This window comes from Gracilinanus agilis, chromosome 1 (genome assembly GCF_016433145.1).
Source record: "Gracilinanus agilis isolate LMUSP501 chromosome 1, AgileGrace, whole genome shotgun sequence".
NCBI lineage: Eukaryota > Metazoa > Chordata > Mammalia > Didelphimorphia > Didelphidae > Gracilinanus > Gracilinanus agilis.
The window spans coordinates 60,524,961-60,543,900 of NC_058130.1; the positions used below are offsets into that span (position 1 = coordinate 60,524,961).

Sequence of the window (18,940 nt, forward strand, 5' to 3'; positions counted from 1 at the left end):
GCGCCCTGCGGGCCGCCAGCCCCGGCCGCCGCCTTCGCGGGCACCATCACCATCAACAACCAGAACCTCATCGTGCGCATAGAGAATGGCTTCCTGACGCTGGCGGCGCCGCTGACCACGGAGCCCAGCGCGTCCAAGTCCGGCCCGCAGCCCCCAGGCCCACCGCCGCCCCCGTCTGACGAGTTGCCGCAGCCCTCGGGCGCCGCCGGTCCCACGCTCTGCCCCGCCGAGTCTGCCGACCTTACCCTAGCCGACCCCATGGCCAGCTTTCTGCTGGCCGAGCCCGCGGCCAAGGTCCCCGCGCCGCCGCAGCTACCTCCGTCCTCACTGCCGCTGCCACCAGGGACCGAAGGTGGCAGCGGTCCCGGGCCGGGCGGAGGCGGAGGTGGCGGCAGCAGCACGGGCGTCGTGCTGGTCTACCACTGCCCCGAACCCGAGTGCCCGCAGACCTTCCCCAAGAAGCACCAGCTGAAGCTGCATCTGCTTTCGCACAGCAGCACGCAGGGCCAACGGCCCTTCAAGTGTCCGCTGGACGGCTGTGGCTGGTCCTTCACCACGTCCTACAAGCTCAAGCGGCACCTTCAGTCTCACGACAAGCTACGGCCCTTCAGCTGCCCCGCGGGCGGCTGTGGCAAGAGGTTTACCACAGTCTACAATCTGAAGGCGCACATGAAGGGCCACGAGCAGGAGAACACGTTCAAGTGCGAGGTGTGCGCCGAGCGCTTCCCCACGCACGCCAAGCTGGCCGCGCACCAGCGCAGCCACTTCGAGCCCGAGAGGCCCTACAAGTGCGAGTTCCCCGGTAACGACCCCGGCCCCACCGCGCCCCTGCCCTTCCTCCCTCCCTCAGCTCCCAGGCCTGAGGCAGGAAGCACCCCTCTGGCCCAGTGTGGGCGCCTCTGTGTGGGGTAGTGAAGAGGCCGTCGCCTCCGGAGCCCCCTCAGACCCGCAGCAGTGGGGAGAGTCAGGTTCAGGGCGGGCCGGGCCAAGTTCTGAAATCTACCGAGAGGCGGGCCGGGGCGGGCCGGCTTTTAGGCCTACTCTGTGGCAGTTGCAGAGAAATTGCAGGTCGGGCCCCTCCTGATCTCTTCAGTAGAGCTAAAAGAGGGCGCTGGGCAGTTTTCTGTCAGGTGTCACCTAGACCAGAGTCCAGATGAAAGGGAATGGGAGCCTCCTGAGGTCACCCCTGGTGGTAGAACCAACCTGAGAACTCGGCCCTTGGGGTCCAATCTAGTATTCTCTCTGTCGAATCCTCTTGGATGCCATTGACTTTTTTTTTTTTTAAGCCCTTACCTTCCATCTTAGAATCAATACTGTGTATTAGTTCCAAGGCAGAAAAATAGTGGTAAGGGCTAGGCAGTGGGGGTTAAGAAACTTGCCCAGCTAGGAAGTGTCTGAAGCCAGATATGAATCCAGGACCTCCTGTCTCTAGGCCTGACTCAATCCGCTGAGCCACCCAGCTGCTGCCATCATTCTGACAGAATTTTATATGGCATTGTTCTGGTAAACCCTGGATACCCTTAAGTTGTAAAATCCTCCTAGGAGTGCAGAATTGCTTTTTTCCCCAAGGCAAGTTTTAGGAAAGCTTACAAAAGAATCAATCAGGAAGTTCATGCATAGAGATTATTGGGATCCTTCCTTTTTGAGGGGATAGATTTACCAAGAGTTAGATTGAGCATTCCTTCCAACTCTTTGTAGTGGGTTTAGAAAATGCTAAGAAGGAATAATTCACAAAAAATCATAATATGTATTTTGGATGCTGCTGTTGATTGCAGAAGTATTAAGAAAGCTCCTATATTAGGTTCAAATCAACTCTGTGAAAGTGTTGGAAGCCATTTATTAATTTTTATATGGATTTATAATTTTGCCTTCCTACCCTCTCCCTCTGTCCCCATTGAGTGCCTGTAAGAAAAACTGAAAACTAAATTCTCATCATAATCTGGAACTGACAAGGCCATTTAAAAAAATGTTGTGGTTTTTTTTGCATTTTAAATTTAATTTTTTAGAAAATTTTTTCCATGGTTACATGATTCACGTTCTTACTTTCCCCTCCGCCCCCCCATCCCCCCCAATAGCCACCGTGCATTTCCACAGTTTTTAACATGTGACAAGGCCATTTTTAAATTACCCTGACTCACCCTTCCCACCTAGGTTTGCCAGTGAGTGTTGGCACCCAAGGGCCTGATAAAGGTTGTGGTTTGTTCCACAAACCATTTTGCATGTTGGACCTGAAGTTAGAAGATGGGTGTTTGTCTTCTTGGCCCCTTACTAGCCTTAAGTGATTTCATGTTCATGATCCTCTAACTCAGGGGTCGGCAACCTTTTTGGCCGTGAGAGCCATAAACACCACATTTTTAAAAATGTAATTTCCTGAGAACCATACCGTGCTCACAGTATGCGCTCCTGTAAAGCGCCTGAAAAAAAAATCGACTTTATGGCTCCTGCAGAAAGAGCCATACGTTGCTGACCCCTGCTCTAAGTGATGGGGAAGGGCTTTGTGCACCCTGCAGTGTGCAGTATCCTTATGAACCAGTAGATAGGCATCAGGGTGCAGGGGGTGACCCTACCGCTAGTGCAAGAGCAGGGAAGGCCTAGCTCCAAGTTCCTCCTCTAGCCCATATTATTTGTGTGCTCTAGGCAGAGAAGGTTCTGCCCTGCATTGATGGGCAGAATTCTTTCCCTAGGAGTGTCTGATATCAGCAGTTAAATTCCAGGCCACATCCATACCCAGTAAGGGAGAGATTGGTGTAGTAGAAAGAGCCAGAATTTGGATTGGGAACCTGTATTTTAATCCTGAGTTGTTTGGGGTGTACAGACTCAACTGGCCACTCAGAATTTGTGAATTCTTCATACGAAAGGAACATAATTTGAGCATCCACAATAGTTTCTTTACCTCAAAAGTTCCTGCCATCTCTATAATAATGCCTTTCTTTGTGTAGTTATTTTCAGTCTGTTATCTTATGGAGCAGATGGTAGTATCACTATTTTATAGATAAAGAAGGTATAAACAGTTGAAGTGAACTGGATCCTTCTGCTAGTAATTTCAGGTGGTACCCCTGGAGTCCAGTCATCCACATTTTTGAGGGTTACAAGTATATTATTCTCAGGCATACCACACATTAAAAAAATAAAGCCAAAACCCCCCACAACATTGTTGTGGCTACTTCTAGGGCTCTCATTTTAATTTTCTCCTCCTCCAGTACATTGACTTAGGATAATGACAGATCCTATAAGATGCTAAATAAGGTCTTTGTCCATCTTGTTCGAATCACATCAATGGCTGTGTATCTCCAGGGGATTGAGATGCTTTGACACTTCCTAGCTGACCTGTCTGCCTCACTTGAAAATGGACATGAAATCTGCCCTACTTCTGTTGGGAGTGTCAAAGGAGATAGTAATGTAAATCGATTTGCATGCTTCTTGCTCTCATTGTTTTATTCAGTTCCTAGCATCCCACAGCTCAGTGATTCAGTCATTAATCATGGCAGGCCTGAGACCACAGCCCAGGGCTTTTGATTCCCGGGTCAGTGTTCATGCTGAGTTATTTGGATATAAGTACAATATTTTTGCTTTGTTTCTTCCTGTGAGCTAAGAGGTGGAGATTTTGGGGGAACCAAGTAGGGAGATACAGTTGTTAATTAGCATTGTTTCTTTCTCTATTTAGGTTGTGAGAAGACGTTTATCACAGTAAGTGCTTTATTTTCCCACAACCGAGCCCATTTCAGAGAACAAGAACTCTTTTCCTGCTCATTTCCTGGATGCAACAAACAGTACGACAAAGCCTGTCGCCTGAAGATCCATCTGAGGAGTCACACAGGTTTGTCTGTTTCAGAGGCTCTTGAGGAGTGAGGATTAGTAGACTGGCATGTCAAATGGTAGCAGTTTGTAATTCTAGCTTGTCACTTTTTTTTTAAGGTGAAAGACCTTTTATCTGTGACTCGGATGGTTGTGGCTGGTCCTTCACCAGCATGTCCAAACTCCTTCGGCACAAAAGGTAAATCTGATGCTTCAGAATATGTTAAGAATGCTGCAAAGGGCTAATATGGATATTGAGCAAAGATATCTTCTTGGTCTGCAAGACTGATCTCTTGTAGTTGGCCACTTGTCTCTTCATATTTTTAATACATGAGAAGAGTATAGTGAAACATTCTGGAAAGTAGCTACCTACCTACCCCTTGGATTTAAGCACTGCTTACTTTCCTAAAGAGACTAATTACATAACCAGCTTGATTATTAGGTGAAATTTTTAGTGCAAGAACACAGGCCTACTTAGATAGATTAATGTGGGAATGACGTTTTTTTCAGTTGACAAGCATTTATTTTCTCTTCTTTCCCCTCCCTCCCCATAATGACATTATCCAAAATGTAATGTGATTATTGTAATGTGAGAGTTGGTACTTTTGAAAGGGAATCATTTGTCAAAAACAAATATGTCATCAGCAAATTGAATTAGTTGAGACAAAGTTTAGGGCTCAATTAACAAAATCAATCATCTCTCCAATGCTTCTTTTGGGTAGGAAACATGAAGATGACCGGAGGTTTACTTGTCCTGTAGAAGGCTGTGGTAAATCGTTTACGAGAGCAGAACATTTGAAAGGCCATAGTGTGACCCACCTGGGCACAAAGCCATTTGAGTGTCCAGTTGAAGGTAGAATTTGCCTTTTTTTTTCCTAACCTGAGTGCTGCATGAGACCTATACAATTAATATTTTTGGTTCTTAAGCAATCATTTGCTTTAAAAGATTATTTTAGGTGTATGAAATGTATTTGGAAAATGTTTAATAAGTACCATATCTTCCTTATTTGTGCCTTTCCATCAAAAAGTTATATCTAAGCAAGAATTTGTTTTAAATTCAGGTTTTTATGAGCAGTAGCTAACATTTTATATATTCAGTTTACCAAACTTTTTAAAAACCATCTACAACTCCTCTATTTGGAATATCAACTGGGACTACAGAAACAAAAATGAAACATTTCCTGCCCTCATGGAATTTAGGTTCTGCTGTGTGAGTATGGTGGGATGGGGGTGAGGGGCTATATGTTAGGAATTTATAAACAAGAAATATGCAGAGTAATTGTGACAGGTAGAGAGGAGGACAGCAGAAGTCCAACGATAGGGAGGCTTAGGAAAGGCCTCTTGTAGGAGGTAGTACGTGATGCCTTAGCGGAGTTTTAAAGGGCCTATTTGTACTCAGGCACCAAGGTGGGAGCTGGGCTGTATGTGCTGAAGAGGAATTTCATGGAAACCACTTTGAAGAAATGAGGAGTAAATCTGTCATGCAAACAAAGAATCAGACTTTTGAGGGCTTTAAATAACAAACAGGTGTTTAAAATTGATGGCCATTTAAAAGCCTTTAGTAGGGGAGTGACACTCACCTGTCTCCTTACTGTTTCCAAGACAAATGCTAAATTCTTCAACTGAGCATGCAAAGGTCTCCACAATCCAGCTTCTGCCTGCCTTTCAGCCTTACCTGGCATCACTACCCTTCACAGACTAGGGTCCAGCCAGGCTAGACAAGAGCCACTCCTTGAACTTAACATTCTATTTCTGCCCCTGCCCTTTATCACACTTAAAATTCTTATTTTCCTTCAAAGCCAGCTCTTCTCTGAAGCCTTCCCTTTTCTCTAGTTAATCATTAGTGTACGATTAATCAGATCATCTTTTATTTACTTGGGTGAATGAATGAATGAATGAATGGGCATTTAAGCACTTCCTGTTTTTCAGGCATTGTTCTAAAAAATGAGTATGCAACACCTGAAGGGGAGAGTTCCTGCTTTCAAGGAGCTTACTCTATCAGAAGGAGACAATACATATTAGGGAACAATGGACAAGAATGAGGATTTTGTTTGCAAGGTTACAGAGTTGGGAAAGTGCAGTTTGAAAGGAACAGAATAACACAGGTTTTCCAGCATAAATGAAAATATTGATTTGATTGTGGCTCCAGAATTGAAAAGCAGGAGGTCAGAGGGAGAAATCCAGATGGCTGGGGAGGAGAATGAGCATGACTGGAGCTAGCTTAAATATGGTGGGCCACATGAGCCACTCAACAGTTGGTATACTGGGGTATCCCAGGAATGGTTTTGATCTCAGTACACCATCTGTTGGATAATGGCAGGGTAAAATTTATATAGAGAGGGAGAGAGAACAAGACAGAGAGAACACTAACATAACTCTCTGGGTTGTAAGCTTCTTGAGGGCAGAAGTTGTTTGGTTTTGCTTTTGTGTTCCTGGAGCCTGATGTGTTTCATTTTCTATCTTGGGAGGTTTGCTGACTTGATCCAAGCCTATTGTGCTTTTGTTCTAGGTTGCTGTGCTCGGTTTTCTGCTCGGAGCAGCTTATACATTCACTCAAAGAAACACCTTCAGGATGTGGATGCTCTGAGAAGCCGCTGCCCTGTATCAAGCTGTAATAAGCTGTTCACATCCAAGCACAGTATGAAGTCTCACATGGCCAAGCAGCATAACTTCAGCTCAGGTACTGTAGTTCTCTCTCTCTCTTTCAGTAGTGTGATTGGGCCCAGTGGGGAGAAGACCTCTAGCCTGGATTGGTGGATCCCTGCAGGTCAAGTTGTGTCACTGAAAAGTGTAAAACCTCTTTATTTCTCCATTTTAGAAAAAAAACTAAGTTCTCCCCTGAGCTGTCCAGATAAGACTGGGGCTGAGGAGAATGGAAACAAGTGAATTCTTGGGGAGAAATAGGAATGTGGTTATGGAGAAGGCTGGGAGAAAGCATATCTACCTCCTTCCTTACCCCACAAGACTATCATTAGGAATCTTGAAGGAAGGAATATCCAGGACCCTCACCAACTGGATTAAATAACTTTGTGGGCCAATTACAAATAATGAAGTGATCACATACTCATAATTTATATTTTCTGGTATGGAGATGTTGGGATTGGGGAAAAGGATAGCTAATATCTTTAGAATATGATAGATCTGGCTTGATACATACATTAAGTGTAATGGGTTAATGGAAAGAATTCTTGCTCTGAAATGCAAAAGCTGGTGGTAACTGAGAAAGCATCCATCAGCAATCTGTAAGGTACTAGTGGGAAAAGGTAACTCTAATTAGTTCTATTGTAAATATTGGTTACATAAATTGGAGATTTAGTTTATAAACAAAAGTCTTGACATAGAAGTTTCTTTATCATGTACAAATCTGCTTTCCTTTCTCAACTTCATTGAGAAAGTTAGAAGAGTAGAGAATAATAGGGGAGGACAGAATACCTCCAAGGCTTACTAATCTTTTTCTTAATAAGAAAGGTGTGTTCAGGTTGAGTGTGAGAGACTTAGTTGGCTAAACCGAATTAGTGAGGGAAGAGGGGGGACAAATAAGCCTTAATTAAGTGCTGCCTGTGTACCAGACACTGTGCTAGGTGCTTTACAAATGGCATCTCCTTTGATAGTACAGAAGAGCATCTGTCACTCCAACAACAGGAATATTTCTTTACAGGGCTTCCCATAAAGGGTTCAAAGAAAATGCCTTTGATTCTGAACCCTCGGAAGGAGGCCTTGAATTTCAGGAACTTCACTTGCCTTTGAATCAGTTAGGGTCTAACCAGTGTTTATGTCCCACAACTCTAAAACCCTTGTCTCTAAAGTTTGATCCACCCTAAGGCAGTGGGTTTGGTTGGCTTCTGAAATAGCATTTGAGATGAGGGAACCCTGTCTTTGCCCTGTGGAATGATCCACTGGTCTTCTTCAAAGGAAAATCTCAGCTCAGAGGAGACCTCTGCCCTCAGAAGTCTGATTGTCACTGAGGCCTGGCCTTGTGTGTGAGAATACAAAGCCATGGCTTCTTTTTCACTGAAATGACAGAAAGCTTTACTGCTTAAAAAGGACTCAAACTTTTGCTCTGTAAATTGGCAGCTCAAGATAGTTAACAGGACAAATCCCTGATGATTTGTGAATCCCATGGCCTTAAGAAAGAAAGAGGAACAGCATTAAAGAGTCAGTGTGGTAGATTGAGAGCTATGCAGAGATGGGACATCCTGGCCTCAGACATTTCCTAGCTGTGTGATTCTGTGCTAACCTTGTGTTGATGAACATATAGCATATGTGCCTCCTAGTGCCAGAGGGGGCTGTTCCCCTCCTACTCTTTACAGAGCCCGAGGACATTTCTCACATCACTCATCCTTCTGTCCAATTTGAGCACGTTTTCCCTCTGCTGTCTGGGGTAATGAGGGGGGCTTATAGGCAGCGTGAGGGTGCAGTTCGGGCATGAGATCTCTAAAAGGTTTGCCAACACTGGCCCTAGTCCTTACCACTCTTCTGCCTTAGAACCAGTACATAGCATTTATTCTAAGATGGAAGGTATGGGTTTAAAAAAAAAAAAAGAGTTAGTGTGCTTAGAGAGGGATCATTGGGAGAGTTGTTGGCATGGGCTTGGCAAGGGGAGACATGCTAGGTGAATACTGCGGTTAGTAATGATGATACTTTTTATGTAGTGCTTTAAGATTTTCAAAGGGCTTTTCTCACAGCAATCCTGTAATCTAGGTAGCTGAAATATCATTACCTCTACTTCATAGACAGAAAAATTGAGACCAAGACTTGATTTGTTGTGGTCACATGACTAGTAAGTACTAGAACTCAAATTCAAACCCAGATTTTCTTATTTCAGTTCCTGTGCTTCTTCCATTATGCTTTGCTGCCTCTTAACTAGAATGACCAGTATGGAAAGTGTACTAAACATAATATACCTGGATATTAGCATGGTAAATGGGGAACTGGATATGTGCATTGGTCTAAAGAACTCCGTCTGCTAGGGTACCTTAGCCTGGTGTAGTAAGTGTTTGTGTGGTCTGGCCAGGGTTCAACTCAAGGTTCCAGGTCACCTCCCTGTATTCTTTGCCCCTTTTCCAATGCTACTTCTGAGGGAAAAATATGAACTGTTCATTGAGCTCAGAAATTCTTGGCCAATTGACTTGAAAGAATGATGAATGAGTCTGTGTCTGCTCAGAAGGAAGACATATGTAGAATGCCTAAGGCATTCTTTTCAGTCCTTTGCTCTATTCTGTTGACATATTTTTCTCTGTGATTTGGTTGAAAGAATAGACTGCATGTTTATCAAATATGCAGATGATATAAATAAAGATGTCAAGGATTTAATAGGCTATGAGCTGTCTATGAATCAACAGTGATAAAGATATATAGATATATAGATATATACACATGTCCAAAAATTTAATGTGCTTTTTGCCCACCAGAACAGAAGTAGAATGTCTGAAGGTTATAATCTTAATATGTTCAGCTCTAGTCAGGCTTTACTTGGAATGTTTGGGTCCAGTTTGGGATGCCACATTTTAGGAAGGATGTTGACAAATAGTAAATGTTAAAAGAGAGCATCAACCAGAATGATGAAGAGCTGGAATAATTTGCCTGCTCAAGCAGTGGTTCTGAGCCTTTTTGTTTACCATGGAGTTCTTGAGCAATCTGGTGAAGCCTATGTATTCCTTCTCAGGATGCTTGTAAGTGTACGAAATAAAATAGATAGGATTACAAAGGAAACCAGGTATACTGAAATATGGCCATCAGAAAATGTCTAAAAACATGTTCACTGACCCTGGGTTGAGAATTCCTGATGTAGAGAGAGAAGAGAAGGCCCAAGGCAAAACCTTGGGGGAAAACCACAGTAAGAAAGGGGTGATGTGAATGTGAAGCAGCAAAGGAAATTGAGGAGGAATAGTGAAAGATGGAAGGCAAACTAGGAGAGAATAGTGCTTAAAAAAACCCCAAGAGGAGAAAATGTCCAAGAGTAAAGGGTGGCAGTAGCATCAGCAGCTACAGCAGGTGTGTTAAGAAGGATTGGGACTGAAAGAAGACTGTCAGATTTGGCATTCTTAAAGAACAGTTTGGTCAGGTGTTGAGGCCAGAAGTCAAAATGCATAAGATTGAGAAATGATTAAGAAGAGAGGAATTAGAGTTTGTGAGTGTAGACTTTTATAGAAGTCTGGCTGAGAAAGGAAGAAGAGATGTTGCAGGGCTGATGGCTTGAAAGGGTGGAATGTTGGCATTCTTTTAAGGATGGGGCCACCTGGGCATGTCTGAAGGTCCTAGGGAAGGAGCCAGAACATGATGAGAAGTAGAAGATTAGAACATGGATGAACTCATCTGCAGAAGAGGAAGGGAGAAGGGTTTCCACTTTTTCAGAGACTGGTGTTTCCACTTTTTCAGAGACTGGTGGAAAGGAGGAAAGAGTGGGAAATTATAGTGTGATTCTGAGATAAAGAGAGATGGGGAGGAAAGGGGGCTCACTGAAGAGTCCTCAGCTGGAGGGGAAGGGGAGCGAAGGGAGAGTGAAGAGCTTAAGGGGAAACAAGGTTTGGAATCATGTGCTTATGAGGAAATGAGCTGGAGAATCCACAGGGGAGGAATAACAGGTCTGCCTTGAGGGCCTAGTTAAGGTTGGATGACATGACTGTAACATGGCCAGGCCATACTATTGGGTTACTTCATTCAGGGGCCCAGAGAGGTGGTCAGTAGGAGTGATCCCCGGCCAAGGAGCACTATGGGGATGGGATCAGGGAGCAGAGGCCTGAGTAGGATAGAAATGACTGGCTGTGGGCCTAAGATTTCCAAAGGAAGAAGGGGTGAAGCATAGGAAGCAGCTGTGGTGAGATGGGAGAAGGGCTGCATTCCTAACGGCTGAGTGTGACTGTGGAGCAGGAGAGCAAAGTGGCCGGAGTTACGTGAAAGGGGAGGCGCAGGCCGGGGCCTGATGGGGAAAGGCTCTTAGATTAGCCATACCTGACTTGTGAGCGGAGGGGTGGCCCATAGTAGAATCTGTAGTTTCACAGGATGAATTAGACAGGCACAGGGGTGAGTCTGGAGGTTGGGGGAACAGTGAGGAGGAGGATGAGAGGTGCAGGGATTGAGAGCCTCCCTGGCCCGGGGGAAGCACGAATGGTGCCCTGCTCATCTTTCCAGAGCAGCCTTCCATTTCAGACCAGTGCCACAGAGGTTGGACCTGGTGATGTCTCTGCTTCAGGTAAACTGGAGAGCAGAAAAGTGCCCCATTTGGGTCTGAACTGAAGCCCCCCGGTGATCCCCTCATTCTGGTGCCTGGAATAACTCCATTGCCATGTCTAGCTGCTATCTCTGCATATAGGCTTCAATAAAGCGTAAGCTGCATCCTTAAAGTGGGCTGTTTTGAAAAGGAAGAAAAAATAACATTGATTATGGGCTCTGCTCTTCAAGTGTCTGTGTGCAATCCCAATTGGGAAGGATGTGGGGAGTATATTCTCTGTTTAGACCAGTCTAGGATTTTGACCTTCAGGTGAACATGGGGGCAGTGGGGGAAGGGGGCTGATTATAGAGTACATAAAACCCACAGACGGGCTTTCCAGACCTTGAAGCACCACATATATGTTAGCTATCTCTTGCTTATGTGCAGCTTACCTGTCAGCCTAAGAGCACAAAAATGTCTGAGTCTGGGTTTTAGGAGGTTTCTATGGAAATGATAGCTGTAAAGGAATGAGGGTGTTATATGCTAATTTCATTAAGAGAGCTCAATGAGTGTCTTCCTTAGAATAACCACACGCATATTTTTATTGCTTTTTAGACCTCTTAAGCCAGCTTGAAGCGACAAGTTTTCTTACACCTAGCAGTGAACTTACCAGCCCAGGACAGAGCGATCTTAGCAATATAGACCTAGTTTCTCTCTTCTCTAACGTGTCCAGTAACAATTCTGCAATTACAACAGACATGGCATTGGTGAACTCTGGAATTTTGACTATAGATGTTGCTTCGGTGAGTTCAACTCTTGGGGGGAACCTTTCTGTTAATAATACTAACTCTTTGGGCCAGGCTATGGACCCATTGATACTGGTGGCTAGCAGTGACATGCCCCACAGCCTTGATAGCTCTCTGTTGCTGGGCACAACTGCCACAGTTTTACAACAAAGCACTTTAAATTTGGATGATGTCCAGACTGTAAACGCAGAAGCACTGGGGTCCCTGGCGTCTCTGTCTGTGAAGAACTCCGGTCAAGATCTCCAAGCTCTGACATCTAGCAATAACCTGACTATAGAGCCTGCCACTCTGACTCCGTCCAGCAGCCTAACTGGGAGCAGTGTTCCCAGCCTACTGACGCCAACCAAAACTGAACGGGATTTACTTCCCAGCCCAGACATTGTTGGACAGCAGGAAGGAAGCAAAGTTGTGACTCAGTTTGTCTTCTCCAACCCAGCGGCCGGCTACAGCGCTCAGAAAGACATGGATCTCAGCACAGTGCCTGCGAGCTCCTTCTTGGTAGGTAATACTGATGGGATTGCCTTGGTGGTGGCCAATTTTGAGGATACTTTAAGGTTTAAATTTGATTCTTATTGGTTTACTTAAACACTGTATACTGAAAAGAGCATAGGACTGGGAGTCAGGAGCCCTCCATTGTCATAATAATGGTAAATAACCATTTAGTGACCACTAAACAGAGCCCTTTAAGGTTTGTAAGACTTCACTCTAACCAGTTGTGTGAGCTCTCTCAAGTCCCTTTAACCCAAGTCTCAGGTTCTCCAGCTGTAAAATAAGAGAGTTGACCTAGATTACTCCTTGAAAGGTCTTCCATAGCTCTAACTAATTTTTTTCTTTATAAAGAAACCTGAAGAAACTAATAAGAGAAGATAATTCAGGTCCTTTTCTCAATTTCACCACTATTTATTTTGCATTTGATACATGCTGTCATTAAGAAAAGGTTTGAATGCATAAGGTTTCACCTTGTATGGGTCTTGGACTCTTGGGCAGCAGCAGTTTGGGGGCAAAGGCTAGGGACCCTTTCACAGAATAATATTTTAAAATGTATTCAAAAACCAAACCAATCCTGTTGACTTAACTAATTTCTATATATTCAAAACAAAACAAATTCCCTGACCCAGGTTAAGAAGTCCTCACTTAAAAGGTTTACAAAATCTTCAGAATTTAAGAGAAGAAACCACACTGTGTGAACAATTTTTAAAAGCCAAATCGCTAATTTAATCTTAAATGGAATGTAACAAGAGAACAGAAGGGAACACATAATATTTGTGTGCTTTTACAATATTTATGAAAAATTTTAGAAACATTTAACCATAAGACTTGGTTCATTCTAGATATATTCTTACAAAAGAATAAACCAAATATTTTTGGAGGAATTCATTGTCGTAATAATCTGAATTAGGAAGAGTATACAGATATCGTTCACTTGGGCAGTCTTGACAGTCATGCTGAGTCTTCTTTCCCTTGGAAAGGGACCTACCTACCCTGTGATCTTTGGCACTAGGTCTGCCCAGCTCTTCTGAGTGGCTGGAGAGGGAGACTCCCAGGTCCTGAGTTCAGTACAGGCATTTCTCAGGGATTGAGGAGTGCCCCAGATTTCACGCAGTTCTGCTGCTGCAGGTAAGGAACATTATTGTCCCAGCCTGGCCCTTCTATATCCAAAGCATTTCTCTTGCCTCTAACAGGGTGTGCCATTCACTTCCCTTACATACCTCACTTGACTTTCTGAATTCTGCCAAGTCTTTTTCCCCCACAGAGGACTAGATTTGTGACAGGACCTGGGTTTGAATCTCAGCTTTGCCACTTAATTCCTGTGTGATTTGGGGCAAGTCACTTCTTTCTAGGTCTCATTTTTCTCCTATCTAAAAGGAAGGGTTTGAGGAGAGATGGTGTCTAAGATCTCTTCCAACTTTAAAGTCTATTGTCTAATGAAGAGTAGAAAAATGGAACAAATCATTTTCAGTTGTTTACCTCTTCCTTTAATTAACACAGTACTATAGTGAGACTTTCCTCATCCAGAGGTCTGGCAGCTGAGGACGATGAGATATTTTTTTGGAAGACTTTGTTGTGGTAGCTAGGTGACTCAGTGGATAGAGGGCCAGGCCTGGAATCAGGTGGACTTAGATTCAAATCTGGCTTCAGACACTTCCCAGCTGTGAGACTCTGGGCAAGTCACTTAACCACGACTGCCTAGCCCTTATCACTCTTTCTGTCTTAGAATTGCTACTAAGACAAAAGGTAAGGGTTTTTAAAAAAAAAAAAAAAACCTTATTTGGGAACAGGTAATGTGTAATACTAATAAAATAGCCAATGTTTTTGTAGCATTTATGATGTGCCAGAGTCTGTGCTAAGTACTTTAAAGTCATACTCATGATTATCGTAATGACAACAAAGCTCTTTGTGTTGACATCCTGGATCTGTTAACTTGTATTTTAAACAAATTTTTGACAAACTTGGTTATTTGAGATAATTTAGAATCAGCAAATAAGAAAGGGTCTTGGGCCTTTGAGTAACTGGGTAGCAGAAACAGCCAACAACAAAAGAATGAAAAAAAACCCCAAAAGCCAGAGAACCAACAAGCCACTTTAGTTTGAGGCAGACATGTCGACATAGCTTCATGGCCCAAGGTTCACCCTACAGCCCAGTGGAGTCACAGAAGTTCATTGTGCTACATGGGTCAAGAAGATTTTAAACATGCAGAATTCTCTTTTTAAGCAGACACACAGGTGTGAGCTGGAGTTTAGATATTTCTCTTCAGTCCACTTCAAGCTCAGGAAGGCCTGAGATCAGGTCTCCCCTTGGACATATTTGGCTGAGGGACCCTGAGGGAGTTACTCCTCTTCAGGAATCTGAACAGATCTTGGCCTCTAAGTTACAGTTACAGATTCTTTGGAAAGAAGAACTTTCCTTACCTGGGAGTTCCCTTTAACCAATGAAATCAAAGGTCCAATCTCTGTTTCTCTCCCAGTGGTTAAATAAGATGATTATCTGGTTTATAGGGGATGAGCCTCAGTTTGTAGAAAATCCCTGTATATGTGGACATCTCTTTCCCTGAGAGGGCAGGTTGATTGAGGTCTTCTGGGGCCTCATTTATGTAGACATAGTTGGATATGGAATTTGGGTTCCTCATGCGCTACTGTGAGATTTGGGGCTTTCATTTGGAGCCCTGGCACTATTTTTGTAAAAGGATTGGAATGTTTAATTTTACTTCAGTAACAATTAAGTTCCATAACTTATGCTTTGCTACCCTTGCTTTTTTTTTTCATTCCTTTGTTGTTTAGATCGAGTGACTCACAAACTTTTCTTTGGTCTCAGGAAAGTGGGGGCTCAGCAAGAACTGATTACCGAGCCATTCAGCTAGTCAAGAAAAAAAAAGAGAAAGGGCCGGGCAGCAGCACAGGTGAGGAGGGCATGGCGCCCACGCCTGCTGGCCAGCGGTAAAGGTGTGGGGGCCAGGGGGACTTAGTAGACCAAGGTCTTCTCAGTGGATGGTGGGCATTTCACACAGATCTTTTTGAAGTAAAACAGCTTTAAAAATACGCTTCAATCTGCTTTCGTTGTCTGTTTGAATCCTCTATTGGGGTAGAATTTCTTTTTCAAAATCTACAAAACATTGAACAGCTTTTCCAGAGTTCAGGGTAAATTGATTTCACTTAACTGAGAAATTGAGGGCAAATCCTATTGCTAGACACCACTAGAGAAGCCCAGTGTGCAAAGGCACTTTGCTGTGAAATATAGCTAAATCTCTAATGATTGTCCTATAGTTTTGGAATTCATTTTTTTAAAGCAAAGTAATCTTGTCATAGCTCTTCCTCTCCTGTATTGCAAGCTTTGTGTCTAAAATACTGTAAAAAAAGATCTGGGATTTTTTCGAGGGAGAGGAAGGAGGTCCTTTGGACCTGTACACACTGGAGCCTAGAGCAGCCTCCATCTGTGTGTGCACAGGCAGCGGAGACCTGGCCAAGCCCTGGTTCTAGGATGAAGAAAGAACAGGGCTGGGGGCTGTTGAGAGCTAAGTGAAATTAAGATTGGGCTCAGGGAGAGGCATTTATGAAGCACCTACTGTGTGTAAAACGGTCCCTAGAGGAAGTTAGATTGGTGCTCTTCGAATGGGTGCAGTTCAGAGGAACTTTTAGGGGCTTAGATTAGATCTGTCAGTTTTAAAATGTTCAGGGTGAGTTTAGGTTTGAAGAGATGAGTAAGGTGTTTTATTTTTGTTGAGATGGAGGTACTTCAGTTTTCTCAGTTTTTAAAAAGTGGGTTTCTGCTTGGGATTTAGTTTAACAAATTTATTTTATTTTGTTTCATTTGATAACTGTTGAAGGCAGAAAATTGCTTTGTGCCATCATTGCATAAAGTAGGCACCTGGTAAATAGTGGCTGGGTTGGGTTAGAAAATCCCAGGTTAGGAGCCAGAAAGGAGGCAGAGAGTATATGGAGTGACAGGGGCCCAGGGTGTGACTGCAACATTTCCTCCAGAAAGCTCTTGGGGCTTGTTAGTCTTGCCCCTGGGGACCCTCTAGGGGCCAGAGCTGGCCCTGCTGGTGGGACTGGAGGGGCTTCCCAACAGTCAAAAACTTTTAGATGGAGAGACCCCAGGGAGTGACCAGCTGTCTGGGCTGAGGCAGGAAAGGATGTATTTTTCCAAGGTCCCTTCAGTACTGGGGAGGGCAGGAGCAACCAGAGGACTTAGGTGTCCATTCCATTCAATCAGTGCATTTCCAAGTCTCATTTGAGCACAGGCAGATACTGGAATGTGCTCATTGTGACTCTATTTATATTCACTTACAAGTGGGTAAAAGAAACTAAAAGAGCAAGTGAGGCAGCCGGCCTATAGCCCAGGCTCTAAGCAGTCACAGAGAGAACATTTCTTCCTCTCTCGGCCTGCTAGGCTGGTGGTTAAGGTTCAGAGTCCTCCGTGCCACTGGGACCAGGAAGCACCATCAGTCCCACTTTATCTCCCAAAGTCTGGCACTGGGGAGCTGAGACCTCCCAGACTGACTCATCTCCTGAGGGCACGTGCTGTGGTTCCTGCCTCGCTTATACTGGGAGCTGGAGGCAGTCACCGAAGAGCTGCAAAGACTAGACAGCTAGGGGTCTTTGGCCTAAAGGAGCTTACCTTCATTTAGATAAAATGGCTTTTAGAATGTTTTGGATCTATTTGGTTGTCTCTCCAATTCCTAGATCACTATGCATGACAACAGAATTGCCAAAGGGCTTTCTCTCCTGTTTCAGTTTGGCTTAAGCTTGTTTGTCACTTCCTTGAAAAATTGAGGTTGAATCCCACCTGCCAGCATTCTTGCAATGAATCCCTGGGTAGCCCCTTGGGGTAGGTTAGCAGCTGAGCCCCTCAGCTCCCCCAGGAATGTGTGTTGGTGGCACACTGAGGTGGGCTTTTAAAAGCCACCATGCCTTGGCACAGGGTTTCAGAGGAAGAATCTGTATAACTTCTTGCCTTTGTGTTTTAATCATGTAATGGGAGTGGGAGGGAGGTGCCTTAGAGACTTGGCTTGGCCCTCTCCCTTCCCCTGTGCTGTCCTTTGAACACCTTCTCCAGTGTCTGGTGCCCTGATCCACACCTTGCCATCTCTTGGACAGAGTGTAATTTTTCATTTCTGTATGCACTGTGCTTTGCACACATAGGCACTTCATAGGCATTTGTACAAACTGAATTAATTTATATCCCTGTTTTTCTGGGGGGACTGAGGTTCCGAGAGGAGAAAAGTGACTTGCCCTGAAGGACATCACTTTAGAAGCCAAAGGAAGGCACTTGAACATGTTGAGTCACTGTAGCTCACTCTTGGGCCACAGCAGCTTTTCTTTCCTTCTTCCCTTTCCTCCTGGCAGTTCACCCTGCTTCATCCACATTTGGGCTTTTTGCTGGTCCCCTCCACTCAGAAATCTCCAGTGGCCTCCTCAGTCCTGACTTGCCATTCAAGGCCCTTCAAAATTTGATGCTGCTCTTAACACTCTGACCTTCACTCATACTGCAGCTGCTCCTTCTCCTGTTACTGCCACCACCACCACTTACTACCACTACCCCAGGCTTTCTTTCTCTGCATTTTCAGACAAAGCAGGCTTGCTGGCCCCAGAACATATCTCAGGATTTTCTCCTCCTTGCCTTTGTTTACACTGTATTGGCCAGGAAAAAGAATACAGTGAAGTCGTTTTACATGACTTTTTGGTGTGAAAGTTAGTGTGTAAGGCAAAAATCACATCTGGCCAAAGTTATTCTTTTTTTAAAATGTGTTCAATTTGGCTAGTTTTGAATTCCTTCTTATTGGAAGGCTCCATTCTTCTGCAGGAGCTTTATCTAGCACAGTGGTTCCCAAACTTTTTTGGCCTACCACCCCCTTTCCAGAAAAAATATTACTTAGCCCCCTGGAAATTAAATTTTTTTAAAAATTTTAATAGCAATTAATAGGAAAGATAAATGCACCTGTGGCCATCACCGCTTTCCTGGATCGCTGTAGCACCCACTTTGGGAATCACTGATCTAGCAGGTCATGGGGGGTGAGAGCCCTTCCCTGAAACACTGGCCATGAATACACACATTTACAGTTCTTGCCTTTAGGCAGTCTCCTCTGCTGTGCCCCCATCTGTAAAGAACTAGAAATGCATTGCTTTCTTATGTCCCTAAGTTCTGTCACTGAAGGAGAAAGTTCTCTCCCAAACCCAAGGACCACAGTGGGAATGATGAAGAAAGAAGCAAGGGCTTAAAATATGGGGAAGACTTTCCAACTTTGGCAGTCAAAGTCCTCAGAGACCCTCCTCCCTCCCTCCTTCCACTTTTAAGTAAGAAGAAGGCAGCAGCAGCAGCTTCCCAGGCCCCAGGGCTGAGGCTATCAGTGTTCTTATCCAGAGGGCAAACCATCAGGGCTGAGGGAAAATCTTTGGGTTTCTTAGATAATTAAGAGACCGAAGGAGGGCACAGAGAGCCCTAAGAATATAGAATCCTGCCCCTGGGGTGAGAGTGGGCATTGTAGGGACCAAGGGGCCTTCCCTCTGAGGCAATGCCTATGATGGGGTAGTGCAGTGTATGCAGAGAAAAGAGGGTAGGACTTATCCCAAACTGTGGAGCTAGATCCCAAGGAATGAGGCAAGAATCTGACTTGCATTTGACTCCTTTGGCCCGTGTTATTTAGTCTTTGATGCCTTGAAGAGGTTAGAACCATTCTGAAAGCTGAAAGGCC

At 44.4% G+C, this 18,940-nt stretch overlaps 1 protein-coding gene across 1 annotated transcript in view; it reads left to right on the top strand.

Annotated features, from left to right (window-relative positions):
- The window catches only part of ZXDC (ZXD family zinc finger C), a 39,130-nt gene that overhangs the window by 11,416 nt on the left and 8,774 nt on the right, over window positions 1-18,940 (top strand). Inside the window, 7 exon segments of the mRNA XM_044676105.1 lie at window positions 1-802; window positions 3,665-3,817; window positions 3,916-3,994; window positions 4,518-4,648; window positions 6,305-6,475; window positions 11,561-12,249; window positions 15,064-15,148. Of these exon segments, the coding sequence (XP_044532040.1) occupies window positions 1-802; window positions 3,665-3,817; window positions 3,916-3,994; window positions 4,518-4,648; window positions 6,305-6,475; window positions 11,561-12,249; window positions 15,064-15,148 (2,110 nt within the window).